Source organism: Gavia stellata, chromosome 3, assembly GCF_030936135.1.
Source record: "Gavia stellata isolate bGavSte3 chromosome 3, bGavSte3.hap2, whole genome shotgun sequence".
In the NCBI taxonomy this organism is placed as follows: Eukaryota; Metazoa; Chordata; class Aves; order Gaviiformes; family Gaviidae; genus Gavia; species Gavia stellata.
In genome coordinates, this window is record NC_082596.1 from 20,349,372 (window position 1) to 20,377,222 (window position 27,851).

The following is a 27,851-nucleotide window of genomic DNA, read 5'->3' on the forward strand; positions in this document are numbered from 1 at the left end:
TACAAAGTTGCAAGAACTTCACAGGAGGTCTCTGTTCAAAATGAATGCACAGCTACTGCAGGAGTTTTAAACAATTATCACTGTTCAGATGATAAATAGATATCCAATGCTCAGACTGTAGAGACAAGGAACTGGGGAAAAAAGTTAGCTATACAGTCAAGATGGTAGTAATGCACAATGATAGAAAGAGATGCTAGGGAAGCATGAACTCAGATGTTCATGATATATAATTGCTGCCTATTTACATGATACTAAGATTTTGCTCTGAATCTTTCTACTATCTGGATTCCCACGTCTTCAACTACCTCCTGTCCCTCTTCTGAAACATGTCCAGCTTGGCTAGAAAAAGAATCTCAAAATAGCATGGGAAAGTGTAATTTCATGTGACCATATGCATACACTTGTTCCTGCCCACTCCCATAAACAACAGAGTTGTTAGTGAAGTATTGTACAAACCCTGAAAGACAACTACTTCACCCAGAACACTATCTTGTTCTGAAAAGTCTTTTAATTCTTTGTTCACACAATTATATTACTAGACCCATGAAGTTAATGAGATTAGCCACATGCCCTAAGCTAAGCAAGCATATACAGCATCTTGCTGTATTAAAAGCTTAGTTGAAAAAGCACCAAGAAAAACAGCAGAAGAATTATCCCAATAAAGACATCAGATTTTCTGTGGATTAGAATTACGGCAGAACTTTGTGCCTTATCTCACTTTCCCCTGGTGTTGACCAAGTGCTCTGCAATCTTCTTGATGGCTGAGTTGAAGAATCAGGAGAAACTGCAGTAGCACTAGGATGACAGTGGAGTGGGTTAGACACCAACCTAAGCCTTGAACACATGAATAAAATTTTCTTTCTCATCATCAACCTTCTTTATGCTCTTGGACAGGCTACCTCGAGAAGGGCTTGACTGACAAAAATGTTTAGCTATCTAATTAAAATAGATGGGCCTACATTCCAATTGCTCCCCAAAAGCAGAATCTTTGCCAGGGTAAAATAAAAGCCATTCAACTTAACCTCACAGAGACATCCACACATATTTTAAAAATTCCTCATTTAATATTCATTACAAAATTGAAATCAATAGCAAAATCAGAGAGCTAACTGCTTGCTTAGGAACTGAGTCCGAAATAATTTTGCAGAGCTGGGCTTTCATCTGCTCTCCGTATGTAAAATGTCAGTACTATTTCATCTCACATGGCTGCTGTGGGGCGAATGAGAGAGCAAAACCATTCAAGATACTACTTCCATTTGTAAGGTTCTTATGTACAAGCCCCATTCCCAGAAATACAGACTTATGTCTCAAATAGAAAATACAGATATATCAATTCCATGCAAATTTCCTACCGAATTTTACACAAGCAATCCATCCAAAACATAAACCTTAATGTAGTATCCAGACCACTAATAAAGATGCTGAGAACACTGTCAAGATCAACTTGCGATTTAAAAATGCCTAGGGTTTGAATGTGGCATTACATTTCATATCGCAGTATTATACCATAGTTTAGCCACTGTATTACCTGAACTTACAAAGGATACATCTAAACAGTAACTACTTACTTCAAAAGACTACCAGTCATTTTAAGCGCAGGCAGATTCTGGCATTTTTTAAGCAGCATGCTTTGAGCATTTAGCCTTATCTCCAGAAGGTATGAAGTGTACCTGGGTTTTATTTAGTGAAAGAACAGAAATTCCATCCACAAGTGTGGTTACTTGCAGCATTCAAATGGTATATGCCTTCGCTATTAGAGCTAAAACAGTTACTGACAGAACTAATACACGCCAGGTACTACAGGGAATAAGAGACATTTCACCAGTAGGTCTCAAAGCTGTTTACTGACAGCAGAAAATACAGTGCCTCAAGGCAAAATGTGATTTTATTAATTTTTTTTTAGGGAAGAAAAAAAAGCAGCCAAGACTTAAATGTTAATACAAATCCCTCTGTTCTGATCTCCTACCCACCCTTGAAGCCATCTGTTCCCCTACATCTGACCTTACCTCTCCTGTTAACTAACCACCTAACCTTCCATTAACTGTCCCTCTCTCTTATGGTCCTCACAGTTCTGCTTCGGCCTCTTTTTACTCAGTTCCTTCTGGATTTTTTTTTCCTTCTCCTGCTCATTGCTTGGGTGCAGCTCAGAAAAGAACGGAATCTCCCTACTGTCTGCCTCTTTCTCACAGCCCTACAGCCAGGAGGAGCAACTGCAAGTAAGTCCTACTTAGTCTCTGTAGCCTGGGATAGATCACGCTCAATACAAACGGGATTTTAAGAAGATGTATTTAATAAAAATTCCAAGAGTCTCTGCTGAGAACATGAAGCAAAGATTTTCAAATGCCTGTAACTTAGCCAGTTTGGGTGTTTTTCTCATAGTATAATAAAAGCTGCATTCTACCAAGAGCTCTTTTCCTGTTAGTATCCAAGGCTTCCCTCCAAAGCAGAGCAGGATGAGGATTTCTCAATGAAGTACATTAACAGCAAAAACAAACAAAAAAGTCCTTTCTACCAACCCTGCTAAAAAAACAATGCCCCCCTTATTTCATTCTGAGAAACAGACTAAGCATTTTATCTGAAGATCTACAAACAACTCAGCCACTGTTCGGCACCAGTATAAAGATTTTCAGTTGGATACTAGATTAAATTTCAATTAATAAAAAAGTCCCTACAATGGAAAATATTACGCAGCCTTAATAACAGAGTAATGTGCCAGCTACAGCTCTAATAAGCCTTCATTTCAACTAAAATGGACAAGAATGGAAAAGGTTCCCGTTCTTATCCTATTAAAATGCACGTAAGTTGTGCTTTTCACAAGAGTCACATTTCATTCATTAATGTTAAACTCTTTAGAGAAGGGACAGCCTCTTACTCAACGCCTACATGCTTTGAAAAATGAAATACGATCTCTGAAGTGACAACATTAACATTGCTCCATTGTCAAATGAGTCATCTTTTTCAGCAAGTAAGCTCATACATAGTGAGATAAAACATTGACAGATGATCACCTTTTAAAAACAAAGAGTACGTTGAATTCTAGCCTAAGAAATGAAATAATTACTGTTATCTTGATTTCAGAGTTTTGCATGCAGCAAAACCTCATCCAAAAGTGTAAATGTCCATTACATAATTTGAGTTCAAAGTTCACTTTTCATAACGGAAAAGTCTGCTAGGTGTCTAAACTAAGTATTTTTTTGAAAAAGCTTTTTCCATGCTTCTATTTGAAACTGTCCGTCGATGCAAAGTATGATTTTTACATGATTCGTGTGAACGAATGTCTATGTTTCACTTACAGCACTTGCCAAAGCCTTTAATGTATATAAGCAACTCCATGTGTCAGCAAACGAGAAGAAACTGCTATAAGGTAAGGTGAGTGCCAAGAAAAACTCAGCAACAGTTTCTTTTTTAAAATCTCGAAATATTTATTTTCTGACAGCAGCCACATGCGGGCATGGAAATAATTAGCAGGTAAAAGACACAAAGAAATCTACAGATGACAATTTATCAAAACTTGCTCTTTAACTTTCACTCTTTACATGCAAGGCTTAGCCAGCCTATTCTACAGTTATATAGCAAGGAACCTTTGCTTTGCATTTAACACTCCACTTCTGTTCTCAGATCTTAAGAAATCCAATAGATGATGCAGCTGTTCTAATATTTACATCTTATGCTTCTAAATATTATTGTTTTATGGATCTTTATGGTTTTGTTAAAGGAGGAAATCCAAATTAGATAATAGTCATGCATATTACTTATTTAAATATATCATTTTGTTGTATAAAACTATCCAGCAAACCACTCAGATGACGTTAGCCATGTTGAGACAGCTGAAGAGTAAAACTGCCAAAAATGCACACTTGAAAGATCTGTGGTCCACAGAAGTCACTGTAATATGGTACTCCATTTTCCACTGGCTTCAGCAAAAGGTCATAAAATGTGCACCTAGGTGATGTATTCTTGTGGCTTCACTGTAGATGGGTTCCATCTTGTTTTAACATGACTCTGAAGACCTAGTGTCTCTGAAACTCTTTTGGCCACACACTGATAAAATCCATCAATATTTACTACAGACAGCTATGCACCTTGTGCTCAAACTTCTACTCAAAAACACTACAGACATTCCAAAACCAACTGCAGATCACCTACGTTTGTCTTGCAGAACATAGTTCAAGTAGACTGCTCTAGGGAGAGCAAAAAATAAGAGTGAAGAACTGAAACAGTTCTTTTTACCCTTGCACAAAAAATAGGAGTTCTATCACTGCTAAAAGACACAGACTTTAACCTACCACTGTTGTCCGAGTGCTTAACTTGGTATTAACGTTTTCAGATGTGTTGCCTTGAAAATAATTTTCTGGTTTGGTGGTTTTAGGTGCTTTTTGGTTGTTGGGTTTTTTTAATTTGTTTTGTGGGGTTTTTTTAATGGTTTACTTAGTTTAAGTGATGGCTCTTTATCTATATCCAGCTCTGGCATACCCTAGTTACCCCCAGTTATCTGTGTTTCTGTGGGTCTTCCCCTTCTGAATAGCAGACCACATCAAATAAGCTAACTAAAGAAAGGCAGAGGTTCAAAATGCACCAAGGAACATTTACATGAGACTGTCAAAACATCTGCAATAGCCCAAGTATTACATTTACATAGAAGTTTACCCAATAAAGAGAACCAATTCCTCGAAACCAAGTAACACAAACATATACCCTCAAACAGACAATGATTAATAATAATTAATTGACTTTGCAACATGTGATATAAACATTTTAAACTCCACAGTTTCTTCATGTTTCTAGTTTTATCCTTGAAAATATATTGCTACAAGTTTCCCTAGACTTTCATTTTGGCATTTCATAGCTCAAGGTGGCTTACACAACAAGTATTCAAAAAATGCTTAAAAGAAAAGTACAGTCTGTCTCAAATTTTATTTTATATGATCAGCAAGCTTTATAATATTTTTATTCAAAAGCTAGTAAAATGTCCCAAACAATAAATCAAAATAACTGCTATTCAAGCACTACCTGAGCATATTCATGCTTAATCTTTAAGTAAGATTAAGCATTAAGATGACAGAAGACACGTGGCAGTCTATATTGGTCCTTTAAATACTGACTATTCAGGGCAAATGGAAAAGCTGAAAGGCCCAATCTAAACCATACTAAGACTGCTGGAAAGCTTGCTAGTTATAATCCTGTCTTCTAAATTCAGTGTTTAAGCAGGTATTACATTATGCCTTCTCATCATGAAACAAATCTCATTTGTTCTAATGAAAGTAACATAGGTTATTATAGTAGGAAACTAAAGGAAACAAACACAGTAATACAGACACAGGTTTTTCTACAGTGAAACCCACAAAACATTATCACAGTTTCAAACAACAAAGCACTGCAGTTCAGAAAAATCATTCAAACTTACTGTGTTAGTTGAATCTTCTTGTAAAATTCTATCATATAACTGGATAGCATCATCATACCTGTTCAAAGAAATCATTCACATATTTACTTCTGCTAAGACAGAACTCCTGACTTTTTGACTGTCCTTGCAATAGTTAATAACCCTCCTGCAATTTTATACTGAATATATTTAAGCAAACTATATTCATACAAAATTATCTTGAGTAACTGTTAAATATGAAGAGCAATATTTTATGTCACCAAGTTAAAAAAATACATGGTAATTACTTCATGGAATACTGTTTCAGCAGCAAGTTATACGTTTTACACCCAATTTCTTACTCTCCTATCTGTTCTCTTTTTCTGTACCCAATAGGTCCAATCATCACATCCCAACTCTCCCTTTCACCTCTCCCAAGCAACAGAAACCCCAAAATTTGAAAGGTCATCCAAAATAATGACTTTTCACTTCATTATTGTTATGTAAAACTTCATGTAAGTTTCTTCTGTTATGATTTTATAAAGTATAAGCAGCAGCATACAGTAAACTGGGAGGATTCACACAGGAGTCCACCCCTAGACTATACCATAAATCTTGAAAGAAAATGTTTTCCACCATCACTACATAGGTTTTATTAAATATTTCTGCTATTTGAAGTATGCTCAAAACAGGTTACTCCAGCTGCTATAAATGCTTTAAACCTTCTGGGAAACAGACCTGTGTATTCAGCCAGCCATGCACATGACTGAAACTGACAAATGAAACAATTCAATTCAAAACACATTTGACTGCACAGCTGTTACGCTATCACCACATAACTAGGGCATACTTTGTGTCTTCATGTATAGTTTGACAAGGAGTTTTTCAGAGGTACTGCTGACTGATTTTGATGCTACATATCCCCTTCTCACCTTGGACACACATTTACATACTCTCACTGCTCCCTAAGCCCTGCTGACATTAGCATAGCTCAGCTGTCCAGTCCAGTTATCACAAGGTATGAGAACAAACGTGAAAGGAAGCACAAAAGCAGAAACAAGTAGAAGGTGACTGCTACAGACTTGAGCAGATGTGCTGTACAATGCTGTAGTCATGTTCACTGTTAGTTGCTACTTTATCCAACATATTTTATAAGACTGAACATGATGGCCATAATCCCACTTTACAGGGTGAAGTTCCAGAATACTATTTTTTTTGATCAGCAAGTGTCTACAGGGATGTCTCAGTCTACAGGTATGTTCTTCACTGTTTCCTCTTGCTGCTGGGGAAGGCAGGATCTTATCAACTCCTACAAGTCACTTAGAATTTAACAAGACGCTCACTTCTTCAACTGAAAACATGATCCCTCCAGCCTAAGTCTCCCTAGGCTTCATTTATAATCAGTGGAGAGAGACAGGCTTCTCCAGGGCATGGCTTAGAGCACCTGCAGATGGGTTCCTCTTCAAGACAACCCAGAGCTGAAGCCTCTTTCTTCTCCGACTTCTGGAGAAAATCTATGAAGATGAAACCTCAGCTTTCATTAATGCCTCTGCTCCCCTGATATTCCAAACTCAAGGATCTAACCTGACAAGAGACATTTTGTCAAGAATTTTTAAGAGCACTTTTGGAAAACTGTCGCTCAATCTCACTTCGTTGCTGAAACAACACATAATGTTTGCGCAGCAGTCACCTCCCACAAAGACCTGTTCCCATGCAATAACATCTTCAATGCAGTCACATAAGCCTGAACAGAATTATGATCTTCTGCGCTTCTGAATAGGTTTCGGGAAGGGAAGAAAATCTGCTGCCATTCTCTCACTGTCTTCTTATGCTACATCAAATGAAGACAGAAAAAGAGCTAAGTTTAATGGAAATTCTTCATAAATGTGTATTTGATATAAAGTGAGCGTAAAACATGGAACATTTAGTTGCCCCAAGACTGCTACTGTGGTTGTGGAGTCCAGTTATCCACTGTTTTTGATCCAAGCAACTGACATTCATTGGTGGCTCATATCAAGTAACATTTTAAAAGTTAATTTTGCAAGGATGCAATGGATGAAGAACATCTGCTAAATAAATAAATTACAACAAAAAGCATTTAGGGGTTTACTTCTAAGTTCCAACTCTTCATATCAAGATGGCCCAAAAGCTCCAAATCTCACCACCTCTGTATGCAAAATGTGGCATGGAACAGATTTGCTAGCATTCAAAGGCATTGGAAGCTGGAAGTCCTTCTCAACACCCAAGACAAGTGCTTTAGAACAGAACGTTGATATTAAAGATGTATCCAAAGGAGAAAGGCGGACAATAAAGGTCAACCTCAAGCCCTGAGGTCACTCCACTTTGAAAACTGTGAAGTTTTAAGCTGTTCATTATTTTAATGATTCCTGTTAAACTTAGTATGCTGTAACCCTTCTATAGATGATTTCAAAAAGGTCAGTCTGACTTTTAGGTTCTGCCATTCTATTCCATATGGTTTTTTGAGTTGTTTCTATAACTAACTCTATAGATTCAATCCTTATTAAGTTCTACTCGATTTATCCACACTCAGAAAACAAGGGAAAAGAGCTACATCCTGCAGCAATTAGAAGCACAGGAGAACAATGAAGGCAAAAAAATGCTGGCACTGATTTTCACATGCTACTCTAGCTCTGTGAGATGAAACATATACCTCTCAGACTTGTTTAAAAAGTGCCTAGTGTTTTACTGTATAATGAGTTATGTCATTGAGTAAGAGATCTTTGTAATCTATGAAGTCTGATGGGAAGATTGCAAAAATGTAACACCACACAGTACATGCAATAATGCAATAAAAATGTCTAAACATTATAATATGATCATGCACATCATTATTTTCTATAAAGAAACTGCCCAGCATTGCTTTGCCGTGTTTTTATAGTGCCTGAATTCCTTTTTAAGAAACAGCAAGCAAACTTCCAGACAGAAAGCACATTTTTTTTTAAATTCAGGTTTTACCTCTCCATAGCTTCAAATCTCATTCCAGTTAATCGTTTAACTCTGTGGCTCCCAGGAAACTGCCGCCTTAGCTCCTGAAGACAAAACTATACAAATAAAACCAAAAATACTATTGTGAATATAATGATCTACACGGAAGCTGGAAGAAAAAAAAAATAATAAAGTCCTTGGCTGACGAATTCAACAACCTGAAACGGCACTTCTAAGTAAAAGCAAATTGCAATTTTTTAAATAAGCAATAAAAGGTATTGATAAAGAGAACCTCAGAAACTGAAACTTTGACTGTTAGGAAACTAATTCTAAAAAATATCTTCCCTACAGGCCATTAGATCATCAGGCCTTCTTAGAAATAGTTATTTGTCTAGAAAATTAAACTCAGCTACTAAAACAGTTCTGATACTATTAAAACTTGAAGTCTACTCAGTTGCCTCATAATAACACAAGACAGTAAAAAAACAAAATAAAGATGGTAAGAGCTTACGTGATGCTTCTTTAATAAATGGGTATCTTACAATGGAACAAACTATGCTAATACTATGCCCTGTGTTTATTTTTAAAATACAAATTGAAATCCAAAGAAAATGTTTGTCACTGACTTGGGTTGAGCCTGCTGGCAGAAGAGGCATAGCTTCTAACTCCTGAAATCAATGAGACACCTGGGCTGGATAAAAGAAATTAATCACAGGCAGATTTCTCTGGATTAGCAAAAAAGGATGTTTGGTAGAAGGACTGAGTCACAACTTCCCCAGAGCAAACAAACTCTAACCATATCATGAATGTGGCTAGATAGCATTGCAAAGTTTGTAGGTGACTCATTAAGGTGGGATGCAGGACAGTCCCCAGGCTCTCAAAAAGACCAGTGGTTTGAATCACATTAAAAGCTTCACACAGAACCCTCCTTTTCCAGGCATTTATTTATACAACTCAGTTTAAAAACTTGTTCTTCAAACCTAAGATTCTAGCAGAGGCCTATCTACATCATCTGTTCCATCTCATCACATCCACTGATCAAAGGAAAAATACAGAAGCAATTCAGGAAAAATTAGTAGGTTCCTGCTCTGTTTCTGTAGATAAACAGGTTGCTGGAGCACAGCAAAGAAATATATTCACATCTCTCCATATGCAAAAAAACAGAGAAGGAAGAGAGAAAGGAAACAGTAACCAAAGAAGTAATGCTTAGCCTCAAGTAAGCACAGAATATTTTCATCGTGATCATCTTTGTTTCCCATGAACTGAGATCTCAACAAAGCAATTTCATATAGCAAGACTCAGGTTTAGTACAGAAACAGTTTACTGGCACTTTGAGTGATGTCTAGGTGAACTGCTGCTGCTTTGGACAACAAATTGTCATAAAAAACTACAGGTACTTAGCAACACGTTACATGACGTCTGAACTAACCAGTGAATGTTCTTAAGAGACAGGAAAACTTACATAAAACTCCAGGAAAGTAGTTTCCCTCCAGCTTTTACAATACAAACAGCCTTCTAGATTTTAAAAAGAACTTTCGCAGACAATAAACCCACCTTGTGGCCCAGTGATTGGGGAAACCCAAAGGACAGTGATCTTCAGTATAAAAACATGCAATGCTTTTCTCCAGTAAAATTTTTAAATGTCAAAAATTGTAACATTTGCAATACTAAACACCACAATCTGCAGATGGAATTTTACATCTAGAAAAACCCCATCAACAGTATTAAAAAAGCTGATCAAGTAGCACTGAAGTGCAGGAGTACTACAAGACCAGAATTGTTCACATTAGATCTGACTACACGATCATTATTCAACCGAATACAGCAGCCACAAGGCCAAAATAAACTCCTGTAGATTAAGACATCAGACAAAATGAAGTGACAAGAAAAGTTGTGAGACAGTCACGAACAATTCACTGCAACACTTTCGAAAACGAAAGTGCACAAAGAAACTACACTAGTGATGTCTTCAAAATGTTCTGGACTCAGCAGCACCAAATGTCCTCTTTCTGAATTTAACCTGTAATCCCCATAATCATTTATGTTATTGAGGACTGGTTCTGCAGTATGTCAATAATCTACTTTCGAGATTCTCTCAGAAACTCAGCAGTTACAATGGCAAATCTCATTTGTATGTGGAGCTTTAATTTGCAGTTAATTTGCTTTCTGATTTTTTTAATCACGTCGGTTTTTAATTTTGAAGGTCTGACAAAGGCAAAGAAATATAAACGTGGACTTCACATGTAAAACTTCTTCACTGGGTAAAAAACTGGCTAGACGGCCAAGCCCTAAGAGTAGTGGTGAATGGGGTGAAATGCAGTTGGCGGCCGGTCACAAGCCGAGTCCTCCAGGGCTCAGATTTGGGGCCGGTCCTGTTTAATATAGTTATTGATGATCTGGATGAGGGGATCGAGTGCACCCTCAGCAAGTTTGCAGATGACACCAAGTTGGGAGGGAGTGCTGATCTGCTGGAGGGTCGGAAGGCTCTGCAGAGGGATCTGGACAGGCTGGATCAATGGGCTGAGGCCAATTGTATGAGGTTCAACAAGGCCAAGTGCCGGGTCCTGCACTTTGGCTAAACAACCCCATGCAATGCTACAGGCTTGGGGATGAGTGGCTGGAAAGATCCCCCGCAGAAAAGGATCTGGGGGTGTTGGTTGACAGCCGGCTGAAGATGAGCCAGCAGTGTGCCCAGGTGACCAAGAAGGCCAACGCCATCCTGGCCCGTATCAGAAATAGTGTGGCCAGCAGGAGTAGGGAGGTGATTGTGCCCCTGTACTCAGCGCTGGTGAGGCCGCACCTCGAATACTGTGTTCAGTTTTGGGCCCCTCACTACAAGAAGGACATTGAGGTGCTGGAGTGTGTCCAGAGAAGGGCGACGAAGCTGGTGAGGGGTCTGGAGCACAAGTCTTATGAGGAGCGGCTGAGGGAACTGGGGTTGTTCAGTCTGGAGAAGAGGAGGCTGAGGGGAGACCTCATCGCTCTCTACAATTACCTGAAAGGGGGTTGCAGAGAGGTGGGTGTTGGTCTCTTCTCCCAAGTGACTAGTGACAGGACAAGAGGAAATGGATTCAAGTTGTGCCAGGGGAGGTTTAGATTGGACATGAGGAAAAATTTCTTCACTGAAAAGGTTATCAAGCATTGGAACAGGCTGCCCAGGGAAGTGGCTGAGTCACCATCCCTGGAGGCATTCAAGGAACGTGTGGACGTGGCATTGTGGGACATGGTTTAATGGGCATGGTGATGTTGGGTTGATGGTTGGACTTGATGATCTTACAGGTCTTTTCTAACCATAGTGATTCTGTGATACAGTAAAACACTGGTAGTGCAAGTGCCTGCCAACAGTAAGTGATTTCACTAAAACATGCATATGAAAGAACTGGATGACTGCAGTAGGGACATGCATTACACACAGTCATTTTGTGCAGGACAGAGAGGACAACAGTAATAAAAAGAGGAAAGAAAAAGAAAACACAAAAGTCAGATAAATTACTCTGAAAACCATTTCAGCCTCCTCATTTGGAGCAGATGAGAGGTATACCCCTAAGCAAAATGCATCACAGCTGTCAAAAGCTCACTGCTAAAAACCAGAAGTTCCAAAGCCGTTTGTCTACTTCAGGGCTACAGCTGTAGCAAAAACCCACATATGATGCTGACTTGTTTGAAATAACTACTTCTTTATTATAAATCAATCAAATTTAAAAAAATAAAAAAACAACTAAGTTTCCCTCTAAGCTTTAAACCTCATTTCTGAGCTGCAAGTAAAATGTTGCACTCCTTCACCTCAAGCAGTATTCCTTAGAGGGCACAGAAACTGAAATTGAAAATCCCTGCCAAGGTTAGTAAAAATAAATAGTGTTTCACAACTGATCTTTCAACACTGGCTCCCTCAACAATTTTGTGAAAGTCTTCCTAAAAAGACCCTGAAAATAAAGACCAAAACTGTTTTAGATATAAATCAGAACACAGAAATATATTTATTTAGACAGTAAGTCTATTTGTTTTTGCTTAAACAGACAGCTATACTACAACAGTATTTTCTTCTGAGGAACAAAAGGAAGGGAAGTTCAGCGGGTTCATGACAAGTTCAGCCTTGTGTGCTGTATTTTCCAGCGTACTCCGTTTTACTGTATACATATGGGATGCAAGAAAAACTTGTCTAGTTCTGCCTACTTTTAAATTGCCCTTCTCCCAACTACATCCTCTAGTCTGACCCCTTGTATATCACAGACCATTAAGTTTCACCCAAATAACATCACATGAAGCTCAAAGACTTTATGGGGTATTTTGCCATCTGACAGAGAACAAGGCACTGGAACAGTAATCCCCATGAACGACCTGAACTCCTGAAAATACCTTTCTTTTAACTTAGAATAAACTCAAGCTTGCTGGCTTTCAGGGCACCAGACAAGCTCATGTTTTTTTCCCAGCATTTTGTGAAGGAGGGGTGAAAAGATTATTAAAATTTGCCTGCAAAAGACGCTTTTGCCTTTTTCAGTTGCTGCCTTTAAAGGATTAGCTAAGCTTCGTTGGGTTTTTTGTTTGTTTCAGTGTTTTTTCATTTTTAATCTAGTGAATAGGTGTTACAGTTCTAAATAAACTCATTTTATCTAAATTATTATTTGTATAATTCAAATAAATTTGCATACAAATTGACTAAACCAAAATATCCAATAACAATATTTTTATCAAGTATCACTGAATAATTTGGATTGCAAGGGACCTTTGGAGGTCACCTGCTCCAAATCCCATTCAAAACAGAGCCAGCTTCCAAATGACTGCAGGGCCATGTCCCAGTCCATTTCCGACCACCTCCAAAGCAGATTCCACAGCTTCTCTGTGCCACTTGTCCCGAAGTGTTCACTAACCCCGTTAAAAACTTTTTCCTAACATCTAACTGGAATTTCCTTTGTTGCAGCTTATGTCTCTCGCACTTGTCTTTTGCTACACATCTACAAAAATCTGTCTCCACCTTCTTTATACCTTCCCATTAGTATATATTCAAAGATAGCAATAAAGTCCCTTTTTAGCTTTCTCAAGACTTAACAAACTCAGATCTCTCAGCCTTTCCTTATACATTATGCAGTCCAGCTCTTTATTCATCTTGAAGACTTGCTCCAATATGTCAATGACTTTCTTTGATGATAGGTAACATGACATACAGTATGATATGCATGACAGGACATTTTACCTCAAAACATTCAAAAAACCAATATAATTTGAGAGGTTTTCAATAAACAAACACTCTCTGGACAACATGGCAACTTCAATATTATTCTTGACATTTAGCCCACACCAGAGTAGCTGTAAATATTTTCACGGCTATTGGAAGAGACATGATCTGTCTAAACACAAGTTACACATTAGAGAAGGTGGGTGGAGGTGGTTTCTTCCCAGCAGTGTATTTCTCGATAGACATTCTGCAAGTCCAAGCTATAGAGTTCAGAATATCCTATAACTGTCCAAAGAACTATCTGGAAGAGATAGCCAGGAAGAAAACTTAAGGTTTGAGGGAAAAGTCAACTTGAAAACTTACCAATGCCAAATCATCTCGACTGCAGTCCAGGGCAGCAATCATCACCTGTTCATATATTATCCAAACTGGACACAAAAGAAACATTAAATGCAGATAATTTATTTTTTTAAGATAATGGGAAACACCTACAATGTAAATAAGATTAATGAATTCTGTCTGTATATTTTTCCCCTTCTACTCCCGTGGATCACTACTGAAACAGGGACATTTTAAGAAACTGCTGGAATTAATTAAAAACGCATTTAAGCAATTTTATTGCTTTCAGTAACAAAGTACCTTCTGACATCTTGAAAGGCAAAAAAGCTCTAATTCTCTGCTTTTCCTAACATTATAGCTGCAGTCTTCTAAACAGATCCCCATTAGGACTTGCTCTCTGATCAGACCTGGAAAACAGCCACCTGGGCTAGAAAGAAAACAAATTTGCCTTAACTGTTTCATTGCTGGAAGTCCTACAAATGTTGTTGTCTTCCTGGAATTGAACAATTTCTCTAAAACAATGACAGATTGCATTATTTCTGTTCTAGGCCTACTGACTTCTACAATATAAAGAATTTAACAGTATAGCTACGCAAACTGCAGAAAAGAGAGGTTATGGTAGACAGAAAAATGGGATGCGAGTATTAGAAGTACTAAGTGTTTTGAACTCACGTAAACCCAATCAGGTGCACCCAACATTTCACAGAACTGAAACAGAAGCAAATGTCTTCCAAAATAAAAATAGAAAATAAAAATAAAATAGAAAATAAAAATAACAAAGGCCCTCTCATTTTTAAAAACAGTTTCTGTGATATGAAATTCCACTATTTTTTACAGAAAATACTATTTCTTGCTAAGTATACAAAAGAAGAGAAACAGGCATTAATTTGCCTGTAACCCCTCTTCCTCATTGGAACTGTTTGTAACACATATATTCCATTTTTATTATATAATGTATACATTATTTCCATGAATGTAAAAATACGTACACAGATACAGACAAAATACAGATAACATATATCCATGATATAAATTATATATTATGTTTTTTTTAAAAAAACTGTAAACACAAGAATAAGATACTTCTACAGTTTATGAAATGGCTCTCCCCATTCAATCAAATCTCTCCTTTGTAAGAGAATCAAGTAACCACTCCAGAGGAATGTGTTTTTCTAACCTATACTAGGGCTTTCATGTTCAAGCTTAGAAAAAAACCCAAAAAACCACCAAAGGTCTTATTCCTCTACTTTAAAGTTCAACTTTATAGCTTTGGACTATAAGATTGTCCATAAGAAAATTCCAACTTTTCATTAAAATTATGATGTGGTTAATAGTATCCCCGGCCCTTAGACTGAGTAGTTAATGAGTTATTTTTATTTTTGAAACTGCAATAATGATACAATCTTTTTTTTTCCCCAGTTACATTGGATGTCTTCTGCCCAAGGAGGCAAGTTACAGAGATACCCAAACAATCTACCCCATTGCATTATTTTTCCTTCTAATATGCATTCTGAAATCAGCCCTTGTAATATCCGGGTATCTTCTGAAAACACATGAAGCAACAAGACACCATATAGAACTCATTCACCTTCCGTGGCTACCCAAGAAAGAATTCTAGGTCTACTATAGTTGTCTGGGGGTTTTTTTGGTTGTTGTTTTTTGTTTGTTTGTTTTTACAACTGTATACAGTTACCATTCTGATACTACTTTAAAAAAAAAATCATACAGAATGCAAATACATAAATAAATTTCATATACTTGTATGCATTTGCTAAGAACCTCAGGAACATTGCAGCTAATTTATCTAATGAAACCTGAATGTCAAGTTTATGAAAGAATAGAATACATGTATCTTGAAAAGGACAAACTCAACACTGACAAGAAAGGAATGACTCAGCCTGCCTTACTGAGAACAGTGTTTCAGAAAGGCATCGCTAAGATCTGAGAGGAACATCAAGCTCCTCAACAATTTCTTACTAAAATACAAATCTCATAAATTACTAGCAACATGGTAAGACGGAAGTAAAATCCAGGTTAGTTCTCAAAGTTGTTCTAAAGCAGAGGGAACCTATGACAACTGTCTTGCAGGTGGGTGTATTAAGCCTACCCATGCAGTCTAAAAACAAGCATGTACTTGATACACTTTGTTATACTTTGTTTTATTTTATGCTTATAGTAAAGAATGCTATTGTATTGTGGCACGTTTCTAAAGAATTCTCTTTTAGTAATAAACTATATCCAAGCTTCTATCTACTGAAATTAGTATAAGGTAGTTAAAATAACCTGAAAATAATAACTTTATGAATAGTGGAAACTTAGATTTACCTTTAACTACAATATCACAAATGTAATGTTATAATAAAAACAGCCTTAATATTAATTCCTGCAGCATGTATGACTTGATTAAGGAATAGCTTTCTCTGTTATAAAAAGATACTTTTCAATTTTAGTCGCAGTGTTGAAGAACAGAAAATCAGTCAAATGACAGCTAGGTAACAGCTTCACATCAAGTTTTCACATAATGGTCTAGCTACTAATACAACAAACTAACACTTCTAGTAGGTAATTTTTCCATCTGTTTTCACTGCAGCCCATATTTGGGAAAGAAATAAAATCTAGGAATTCTGGCAGCCTATTAGACTAAGAAAGTAGTATATATTTCATCAACATCAGCAGATACAGGAAGGCAACACAGATGTACAAAATAAAGGCTGAAAAGAGAAAACAAAATCAGACAATGGAAGTTTTAAAGATAATGATTGTTTACTTACTGTCATCTCCGAGTTTAGATGCATACTCATTAATTAACTCTTCTCCAACATCCACTATCTGTTCACTGTTTCGGTAGTTTTCTTCCCTCCATTTCCTCATTTTATCACGCATATCTGGGGGCAAAGGACAGAAAAAAATAAAAAGAAAATATTGAGATTTCCAGATAGTAATGGAATTTGAATTTTATTTCTGGAAAATATACATATGAAAAATGGGTTTAGAGAGCAACAGATCTAAAAAGGTGAATTCTACTAATATTAGAAAACTACTAGAGAACAGATAGGTGTACCAGACTTCTGAAATCGTATCAGACAAACGATGCTCATGCTCGAATATAATTGACTCAACTGTTTGCACTCTCTCAGGTTAGTAACATATGCAGTAAAAAAACCTTATACCTAGTTATCCAATAAATAGTAAAAGTTAGCAGACATTACCCATGGTTAAGAAAAATAAACAAGAGATTTCTCCCAAGTGGTTTCACACTTACATTTACAAACAGCACTAAAAATGCACTTCTGCTCCAGGTGAACAAATCGTCACTTGAAGCGTTATTAGAAAAACTGTGAGAACTCAATCACTGCTCACGTTTATCATTGTATGCAAAACGCTGCGAACTCTCACTCTAAAAAGAATCTACACGCTCCTACGGAAAGGAGCTGCAAGACAGACAGGGAAGTAAAGGTTTTCTACACCAAGGAAGTGCCCAAAGGTATAAAAATTACCACCACCTAGGTAAGACAGAAAAGACGGTTTATTTTAGCATTAGGGTTTTTGTTTCAGGAATACATTTACCATGGATCAGTTCTCCAAGACAGCAGGCATACTCATGAAGTCAGCTAGAGAGCACTACCTAGCCTAGGTTTTATTTATCCTCTGGATCAGAAAATTGCTAAGAATGTGATCTTATATACACATATACATTTATATACATGTAGATGTTCCATATAGAAGAACAGATTTTGAGGAAACTTAAGGATAATAGTTTTCATTAATAGATAGTGGCTTTACTAATATGAAGGTAACATGACAGCTGTTGCCAATATGTTTTTTAAACTTTACAACAGCTGGAAAACCAAACACAATGACAGATCTAAACACTGTCATTTTTTCTTGCGCTTCAAAACACATAGTTAACATAACTGACAGTAAAAATTAAGCACTGAACTTTCTTCCATCTACCTGAAGTGATCTCGTATCACTCATAAGACTGTTATTGTGCTACATTTTGTATTTTGAAATTCAACCAAAACCACCACAGGGTTACATTTCATATGCATGGGTAAAGTCAAATGGTTCTAGGCTCAAGATGGTCCCTGGAAATTCAAAGTTAGACAGCAAGAATGTGAGAGAACACAAACATTCACAAAAGCTGACAAGCTAAACCCATAAAAATAAATAAGGTGTCTGATTTCTACCTACTCATTTACTTGGAAAGTATCAATGCCTCCATCCCAGTGTGATTCCAAATGGAATAGTGTCTGAATTATGTATAATAGAATGCACATCTACCATTCATTAGCCAAGTACAGCATTTACAGCGACGGAAAAAAACTGCAGGACAGAGAATAGTATATCAGCTGATGACCAAAAAAACAAAGTTAAAATAAATGTTCTCACACGTGTGCATCCATCAAAAGGCTCATTAGTTTTGGAAATACTGAATTTTAAGTAAAAGGTAGAAGAAAGAAACTGCTAAAAACTGCAGTAAAACCTACGCAAGGCTTTTTACAATGTTGTCAAACTTAATGAAATTTTTACTAAGAAAGCTATCAAAAGAGTCAGCCAGTAATAATTTAAGTCTTGGAGGCAAATCTACATATAGCACGTAATACAAGGTTGGGCAGTAGCAATTGGGGATTTTAGAAAAAAAAAATTGTTAAAGAAATGTCTAGTTTTAATTGCAATTACTCCTGTCACATATAAAGGCTGGTACTGAGCTATTGATAGATTTCGTTTAGCCTTAGGTTCTCTTAAATTAGCAAGCTTTGCCCATATAAATCAAAACATTAGAAGTTCAAAGGAGCAGACGCACTTGCCACAATGTTTGCTGTTCCCTAAAAACATGTAAGCAGCCTACAAGAAGCCAAAAGAAAGAACCTGTGTTTTATTTTTGTGTCTGTTAAGGCATCAGTTAATTTGGCCTGAGCAACCAGATATGAAGTCATCCTCTTATAACTGCTTATACCTTGTTTAGTTGGATCATAGCTTAGCTGGGCACTGCGGATGCTGCCTCTAACCATAACAACTCAGCTTTCGAAGTGGCCTCAACTACAACCTCAGCATCTCACCTTTGCCTGCTGTAATCCTGTAAGTTTATATACAAAATGCAGAGTGAACTGATCTGTCCCTTTGATTACAACTGAAAATTACGAATACATAAAAGCAAGCAAACAAAACATGAAACACAACAAAAACATCTCACCCATGCTTAATTGTACACAGATTATGAAAGATATAAAATGTTAGACCATTTGCTACTGCCTAAGAGTCTTTCCATACAAAGTAAATGTGAATTCAGTTTCCAAGTCACAGGAAGGAACCAATTTTGTCATCTGAAGTGGACCCTAACGACTAGAGATACTAAAGACAGAAGTGTTCAGTTTTAAAATTTCTTTGGGATTTTCTTTGTTATATACGATGTGCCCAGATACATACTTTTGCAAGAAAATGGCCTCGCATATACAGACTGTTAAGTTTCATCTTATAAAACATTTTTATGATATTTTCAAAAATTACAAAGAATTACTTGAAAAACCCTCCCATGAACATCTAAAAGAACCTCTTAATATGTCACTACTTAAGCAGTGTAATTTTTAATATAAGAAACAGTAATGCTAATTTAATGGTCCAGAAAACCTAAGTAACTTAAGCAACAGTCATCATCAGCTATTCAAAATCTTGCAAAAGATTCTTTTCACTTGTTTTCAATTTGTATTAAGAGAAATCTAGTTTAGATAATATGCCACCTTTTTTGTTTGGTTGTTTTGATATCCAGTGAATAAGAATTATTGACTGGAACAAGAGTTGCCATGACAGCATTCAAAGATCTCCGGAAAGCCCGTCTATCACTAGCTGAAAGTCAACACCTTCATTTTACCTGGGTTTAGGATGTTAACGCAGTTATGCCTCTGTGCAAGGAAGAGAAAGAAAAGAAAACCTGGTTTATTTTGTCCAATTCTGACAATATGTCAGATGAGTCTTCTGTGAGAGCCAACTGTTACTTTAATAGTTTCTATCAAGACTGCTTCTTGTTTGCAGATCACACTAATTCTGCACACAAAAACTAACCTGTGTGCTACAAAACCTGCTTCTAAAATTACACTATACATGTGGTTTTGTTTGGGTTTTTTTTTAGTATTCCCACTCATGGGCCAAATTAATTTTTAATGTACCACTGAAACCATGTTAAATACTAATGAATGGTCTCCATAAAGTTCTACACGGCTTAAGAGGCTCCTGTAAGAGGCTGCACATGACCAGTTACGACTGACATGCTAACCCACTACATCATGCTTCTTTGCCAGACCTGCAGTCCTTTGTTCCTTGTCACTTCACGTAGTTTCTAGTTCTTCTAAATATGAAGGAAGCTGGAAATACACCACCATTTTCCATGGGATAATTAGCAACAATGACCAAAAAAACCCAAAAGCAACGTATCACTTCAGTGTCAAGCAAAAAATATACGATGCATGTCAACATGTACGCATTTCTTTTAATATCATAGCACCCTGATGCCATGTTTGGATCATCTAAGTCTACTGATCAAGACCCTGAAATTAAAAGAGGCTTCCCTGCTCCACAGATTTCAAAATGCACTTTAAAGCTCAAGACACAGCAGCAAAGTAAAGAAAGAAAAATAAAGACAACAGCTCCAACAGTAGAAATCACAGTTATTTTCAGTGATTTTGCTGAACCACCTGTGCAATGCATTTACCTAACATACAATTTAATTATTGCTAAACTCCCACCTTTGTCACAAAGGACAAGAGTGAAAACAAAGCAAGGTATAACCTGTATTTCATTTGCCTCATGTTATTCTTCTTCCCTAACCTTCAATCACAGTTCATCTTTGAGCAATATTTAAGTAAAAAGCATCATGTTTAGAAAGGACTGAGTATATAAAGGACATTTTTCAGATAAATACCAACCATACACCTGGCTTCATAGAAATCAAGTGTTTTGGACAAATGCAAGGTGAGCTACATTCAGCTCCTAGAGCTGTGTTCAAGTTCTTTGTTAGGGACTGGGTCACAACACGGTTGGGATCACCCCACTCATGAAAAGCCTAACTGCACTATGGATCTGTTAAAAGTACACATGGAGTAGAGAGAAGAGCCGCCTTCTCTGAGAAGAGTCTTTGCATGGTCTGTTGCAGTAATCCGTTCACTTTTACTTTACTTTGCATCTCTTAAAATAGAGGAAAAAATACATAATTTTTCAAATGTGTGCTTCTAAAGCGCAGACAGCTGCTTGTAGCAACACACAAGATTTTCAAGGTTTTCCCCTATACTCCAAGTCTTTAATTTGGACATAAACTGGAAGATATCAACTTAGAAGTTGATATGACAAAACTCCCCAGCTAGTCCCCAAAAATTTCCTATTCAGCATACCCATATGCAAAACCACGCACCTAACACAATGCCACAAACATCAATCAAAACTCTTGGAAATAGAATATGGAGGTTATTTCCAAGATGTGCTGGTTTTGGCTGGGATAGGGTTAACTTTCTTCATAGCAGCTAGTATGGGGCTGTGTTTTGGATTTGTGCTGGAAACAGTGATGATAAAGCAGGGATGGTTTAGTTATTGCTGAGCAGGGCTCACACAGAGTCAAGGCCTTTTCTGCTCCTCACCCCACCCCACCAGCGAGTAGGCTGGGGGTGCACAAGAAGTCGGGAGGGGACGCAGCCGGGACAGCTGACCCCAACTGACCAAAGGGATATTCCAGACCATATGACATCGTGCTCAGCATATAAAGCTGGGGGAGGAAGAAGGAAGGGGGGGACATTCAGAGTAATGGTGTTTGTCTTCCCAAGTACCCGTTACGCGTGATGGAGCCCTTGCTTTCCTGGAGATAGCTGAACACCTGCCTGCCGACGGGAAGTGGTGAATGAATTCCTTGTTTTGCTTTGCTTCTCCACACGGTTTTTGCTTTACCTATTAAACCGTCTTTATCTCAGCCCACGAGTTTTCTCACTTTTACTTTTCTGATTCTCTTCCCAATCCCCCCTGGGGGGGGAGGGAGGGAGTGAGTGGCTGTGTGGTGCTTAGTTGCCGGCTGGACTTAAACCACAACACAAGAGTAGGATGCTCACTTCAGTATGAATTAGTCAAGACCAAAAGCAGTAAGCTTGAGCGTCCTATACCTGGCCTTAACATTAGAGGATAAAGACACCAACTCTGTCTGCAATACTTTCAGCCAAAACAATCCTGGGCTAAATGCAGAGAGAACATATCCACAATGCATGTTACCTACCTTGTGAAAAATCTCATTTCTCTTTCCAATCACTGACAACTGAGAACAACAGGAGGAAAGAAACCCTAAATCTCTGCTTTTTGTAACAATTTCTGTTCAAGCAAAATAAAAACTGGATAAGTTCTTTACGCAAGGTGTTTTTAGAGCAACTTTTGGGAAAGTCTAACAGTACCACCAGTAATGCTCCATACAACTTCCCATCCTACACAGTGGCCTGCCTGCTGTCTATCCAAGCTGAGCTTCACAACTGCTATACCTTCTCACAACAGCTATAAAAGAAAAAGCAACCAATCTTTTCCCAAAGTGCTAATTTAGTCAATGATGGTGATACAACCAAATATCAGAGCAAAACTATATACCAACAATCAGACATGCTGGCAAGGACGCCCGCTTTTTCATCCTTAACCATTCAATTACAGCACTATTTTTTTTTCAATACCAGCTAAAATATTTTCTGAGATTAGTGCAATTTGAGCTCAAAACGGAGTATTTAAAATTCCATTTTGTTTTTCTTTGGAGTCCTCTAGAAAAAGGTGCAGGAAAGACATCATGGGCACTATTTCTGATGGGCAAGTTACTGGCATCTGCTAAAATGCGTCCTGTGCAATGTTCCTCCTCTTATCTCCATACTACAAAACCAAACCAACTAATAGTCTACACTCAGGAAATTATTCTGTTAAGTTTTTATTCACCTGCAACTGCTCAATTATTTCTGCACAGATTAGCAACAAATAAATAAAAAAAATCAAAGATCATACAGCTTTTATCTGCATTATCTTCTCTACTGTATAATGTCTGTAATGTACTGGACTACCCAGGTAAAGGTTCCTCCTTTACAGACAAAATTATTATGGAGAAGCAGTAACTTATTCCTGATAGGAGACTCTAACGAACTTGCATTTGAACATGTACTGCTTACAAGAGAAGAACCATTCAAAATGGTTCTCTGAGGTAAACCTCAAAAAGTATTGCTATAAAAAAAGTAAATAATACTTATGATCAAACAGAGACAAAAGCTACAAAGACCTGGGGAGCAGGATTTTCAAAAACTTTTGTGTCACTTCAGAGCTTCTGGAAGTTCCTCCACAAACGCTTATCACCAAGTTTCAGGGAAACATCAGGTAACTTTAAGGCGTTCCAAAAGGTTAACTGAGACACGAACTGCTGACCCAACCGAGAGGCCATTTCCTCCCCGAAGGGCCGTATTAGAGTTAGGGGGGTCGGGAAGCAGGGCTGGGAGGAACGCCCCGCCGCCATCCTCTGGGGGAACGGGGGCCCGTCCCCACAGAGCGGGGGCAACTGCTGGAGGGCCCCCGCCTGTACCGGCGCCTGGGGAGCGCACCCCAGCAGGGAAGCTCACCCCGCCGCACAGCGGGGACCGGCACGGGGCCCTCTCTGCTCTCCGAGCGATGTGCGCGCTACAAGCCGGCGGCCCCGTGGTCCCCGAGGGGCTGCGCACAGAGCGCCGGCTCCGCTTCTCCGGCAACGCCGCCCGCCTTGTGCCGGCCACCCACAGCCCGAGAAGCCCGGCAGCTACCAGAACCCTCGCCCTAACCTCCTGTGCCGCCGCCCGGCCCCGTCCGGGTACCGCCAGCGCCCGGCACCGGCTGCCGGGGCACAGGCGCCGGCCTGCCCCAGGCCCGCCGCGCAGCGGGGCGGGGCTCCGGGGGCACCAGGCAGGTGCGGCCGCCGCCACTCTGCGCCCGGGGGTCGGTCGGCGCGGGCGCGAGCCCGGGCCCTCCGGGAGGCCGCCGTCTGGCCGCGGCGTTACCTTCCCAAGTCACGTCGTACATCTCCGACACCTTCGCCATCTTGGCGGCCGCCCGCGTGACGCGCCGCCGTGACGGCCGCGGCCGTCATTGGCGGGGAGGGCGGGCGGCGTCCCGCGGCGGGGCCGGCCCGGCGGGGCGCCTGACGCGCCCTTCGCCTGCGCAGTCCCGCCGGGGCCGACGCGGGGCTCCCGCCGCCCCCGCGCCCCCTCCTTCCCAGGCGGGGCCGGCAGGAGACGGCCTAAACCCGCTGGACGTGAGTCCCCGAGGAAGCGGAGCTGGCAGGGACGGAGAGTGTAAAAGTTGGCACTTACCCCGTCGTGGGTTTGGGGGTTTGTTCAGTCTGTGTTTGCTTCGGGGGTGCAGTGACCAGGGGAGACGTGCGGTCGCCTTCTCCGTGGCACCCCGTGCTTGTCCTGCCCGCAGCCGGAGAGGCCTGGCTTAGCTGAGTTAAAACGCAGAGTCGCTGCTCGCTTAGCCTGAACCAGAGATGGCACTAAAGGCTGCACAGTAATTTCTTCTATTTTATAATCCGCATAAACTTTCCACGTCCAGTTGGCGCGGTGCAAAGTTTTACACCTTGAACACGCACTGGGTGAGGAGGCGCCTGCTTTGGCTTCTCGTCAGCCTGTGAACTGCCAGTGCGTTTCATGCCTCCTGGCTCCTTCTGGAGACGAGGATGAACCATCCGTTCCTTTGCGTTTGCTCCAGCCACCCCACGTGTGGTGAACACCACAGCAACAAATTTCTGGCGGTGAGTCGGAGAAGCCCTGAAGGGGCATACAGCTGGGAGCGGGGCCAGGGCCCCCCACCGGGCCGCACCCACCTCTGTCTCCCCTCCGCCATTTATTTTCAGACACTGTGGCTTCTGCTGACCACCAGTCACAGCGGTGAAGGCTTTCTTAGTAAAGAAGGCTCTCAATTTCAATACTGTGTAGTTGTTAGACAATATCTCCACTGAAGATGTTCAAAAAATGGTGATGGGTTTTTAACTTCATGTATGCTAAAGGAACTGGTTTTTAGAAAATGCCACCAGAAACTTACTTGTCTGACATTAAACTCTGACAAGATCTCCTCTGGAAAATGCCTCAGACTCCATACTCAGAATTAATCCCCTAGCTCCATCAACAAATGTACCCTAGTATCAAGAAAACTGTTTCTGTATTTATTGTGTTGCTTCCTCTGAACTAAATTAAAATACTAATTCTTAATACAATCTACAGTGTAATTACATATAATGACTTCAACAGCTAAAAGGCCTCAACTGGAATTCAAATGGTAGTCTAAAAAAACTCTGTATGCCTAAATTTTCTTCCCTCAAAAGTGGTTTTTAATATTCTAAGTCACTGAATTTTTTAGACCTTGTATAGCACAGCTGTACTTCCAGCTAATTTTACAATGCCGGTGTCTATAATACCTGGACAATTCCAAGAACATTTATGTATTTATTCTCATAGTATTCCTATGGGTAGGGAAGTATTACTCCTGTTCTACAGGTAAAGGAACGAATGCAGAATGGTTACGTGCCAGATCCATAAAGGATTTAGCACACACCTGCTCTGCACATTACAGGGTAACACTGAAATAGCTGAGGTAAAATGAGAAATTAGCTTGCAGAGATCAGTGCTGCTGAATTGCTAAGCTAGCTGTAATGCCTAATGTGGGACGTAGACAGAACTTTTAAGCATATAAATCCAAAATTTTTATCCTTTTAAAAGCCCAGTCAGCTGCCACCTAATGCTGAAGGAACTGAAATTTGAGAAATGTGTGTTTGAAGTGTTTGGGAGGGGTTTGGACTTTGAGTTCCCCTGACATCTAGCCCTGTGCTTCTGCACCTGCCCACAACTTTCTGTCTCAGCAGGCGGCAGGAGACGGTACCTCACAGCCGCTCGGTCCAGTTACTGTTCTCAGCGATGACTCTGATCTCTCTGCTAGCTAGATCTAGACAGCTTCTCGGTTATGTTGGATTGATTCCTAAGACATACAGCCCTCCACCTGCACTGTAAGAGGAGACTGAATCCTGATGTTATGCACTGTAAGTGTCGCCTGCTGCCTTTTTTGGACGTAGTCTTGAACAACTTGCCTAAAATCACATACGCCACTTTCTGCCGAGCTCAAAACTGACCCTTCCACTGCATTCCTCTGCTCTTACTGTGGAAGAGAAAATCATCCACACTCACCAAGAGCCGGGAATTATTGTTACAATATCCCGTTATGCCAGATACTGTTATAGTTGGAAACAGAAGTGGGTTTGGTATTAAGCTTTTTCTTGGAAACTAAAACAGTGTTTTTGAAAGCTGTTTTCTAATGCCAAGGAGCTCAATTACTTGATTCAAAGTTGAAAGTGTTTTGCTAATAAAGCTTAAAATGCTCCAAAAAGCCAATAGTCATATGAAATCTCTTTTCTGGATCTGTCATGTTTTGCTCTTGTGCCACTTCTGCAGGAACCAACCAGAAAGGTAGTGATCCAAATCTCACATAATAATGGTGAAGGCAAGGTGTTTTGAGGGTGCTATTTAAAAATGCAGAAAACTCACCATAAGCTTTTTGTAGGTATCACAGCTAGTTTTACATGTTACCAAATGGAAATTAAAAACAAAAATTAACAAATATCCTTTTCCGCTCAGTTTCCTATTAAAAGAGCTTTCTCTTCTATTATGAAACCCATCAGTCAGTTCAGTAATAATTTATTCAGAATTATGGTTCAGAGAAGTGACACCTACCAAGGAAGAAGAACATATTTATTTTATTTGCAGCTTACCAGTACAGCAAAGCATGGAAGTCTGTGTCCTGTGCATGAGATATGGGACATATAGAGGTATTTGGGCTCATCACCTAATAGGATTTTAGTTCAGTAATATTTGGGTTAGTTTAGTAATGCAACAGTGGTGGCATCCTTCAAGGAGGTAGGAGATAGGAAAAAACAACTCCAGGAGAGTTGTGGTGCAAGGAAGAATGTACACATGTAGGATCCATGTATGCTGTGAATTAATAAAGTGCTAATTTGTCTTATGTGTTAACCAAATGGTTTGTTTGCTTGTTAAGATGCACTTTCCCCCTGTGCAAGAGTATGGACAAACTTTATTTTATGTATGGAGTGTTTACAGATACTATTAACTTGTGTAGCGATGGTAAAGATCAGTCCCAGAAGATAAATTAGTGGATGAAAAGTACAGGAAATTCAAGAAATTTGTATCATGTGACTCTGTGCTTTAATGTAGCTGCCTTTGAGCCTGATCCTACTCAGCATTAATTTATTAACGTTGGAACTTCAGGTATTTTCTTACATCAAGTTTAAAATTTCCCAACATGAAAGAAAAATGGGTAAGAAAATAAATTAATAAATTTGCTTTATGGGATTACTTTGAGGAGTAATATAGAAAGGAGAACATTTTAACATGTTTTTAAGTTTTATCACACCATCACCGCAAATAAAAACCAAGTAAAAATTTTGTAACTCATCTTGAAAAATTTAGAGGTTTTTTCCTTATCATTTTGACTAGCACAACTATTATATATTGGAATATATGTAGCAAAGCAGTAACATTTTGAATTTGTAACTCAGCATTAGTATTTACAGTCAATTTAAAATCAATTCTCTCTTTCTGACTACCAGACTAGAGGACAAGAGGAGACTGTAGCTGGAGGAGGTTTTTATCCTTGAGCTATAAATCTTCCCGGCTATTGACACTCACTAATGGAGAACACGCCAGAATTACATCATTCAGCGTGCCATGAAAAAAGGCAAAGATGAGACACTTTTGGAAAGCTGGGGAAAACAAGAAATGTAAATCAACTTGATGAACTGACAATGTTAACAATCCTTAAGCAAGTCGAACAGCACTTCCTCTACAGCTTGATACTCTAAACTGTATCCTGAGAGCCTCCTGAGACTGATTTTAAAATGGCAGTGTAGCGAACAGACACCACAGACCCAAATTTCTGAGTTCATATGATAAGGTAGTATGTGCTTCATTTTTAGCATTTACCAGCTGAGTATATACAAGCGTG

General features: G+C 39.1%; 1 protein-coding gene across 2 annotated transcripts in view; it reads right to left on the reverse strand.

The window, feature by feature from the left end:
• EMC2 (ER membrane protein complex subunit 2) overlaps positions 1–23,900 on the reverse strand; it is a 44,190-nt gene extending 20,290 nt beyond the window's left edge. Inside the window, exons 1-7 of one of the 2 annotated variants that reach the window (XM_059815349.1) lie at positions 23,843–23,883; positions 16,592–16,705; positions 16,339–16,353; positions 15,798–15,809; positions 13,845–13,909; positions 8,339–8,424; positions 5,405–5,462 (exon numbers count right to left, since the gene is read on the reverse strand). In XM_059815349.1, the coding sequence (XP_059671332.1) occupies positions 5,405–5,462; positions 8,339–8,424; positions 13,845–13,909; positions 15,798–15,809; positions 16,339–16,353; positions 16,592–16,705; positions 23,843–23,882 (390 nt within the window). In that variant the 5' untranslated portion in view covers position 23,883. Of the gene's footprint in view, positions 1–5,404; positions 5,463–8,338; positions 8,425–13,844; positions 13,910–15,797; positions 15,810–16,338; positions 16,354–16,591; positions 16,706–23,842 lie in introns of both variants that reach the window. The other variant, XM_059815348.1, reaches the window with a different exon arrangement.
• Positions 23,901–27,851: the final 3,951 nt, after the last annotated feature.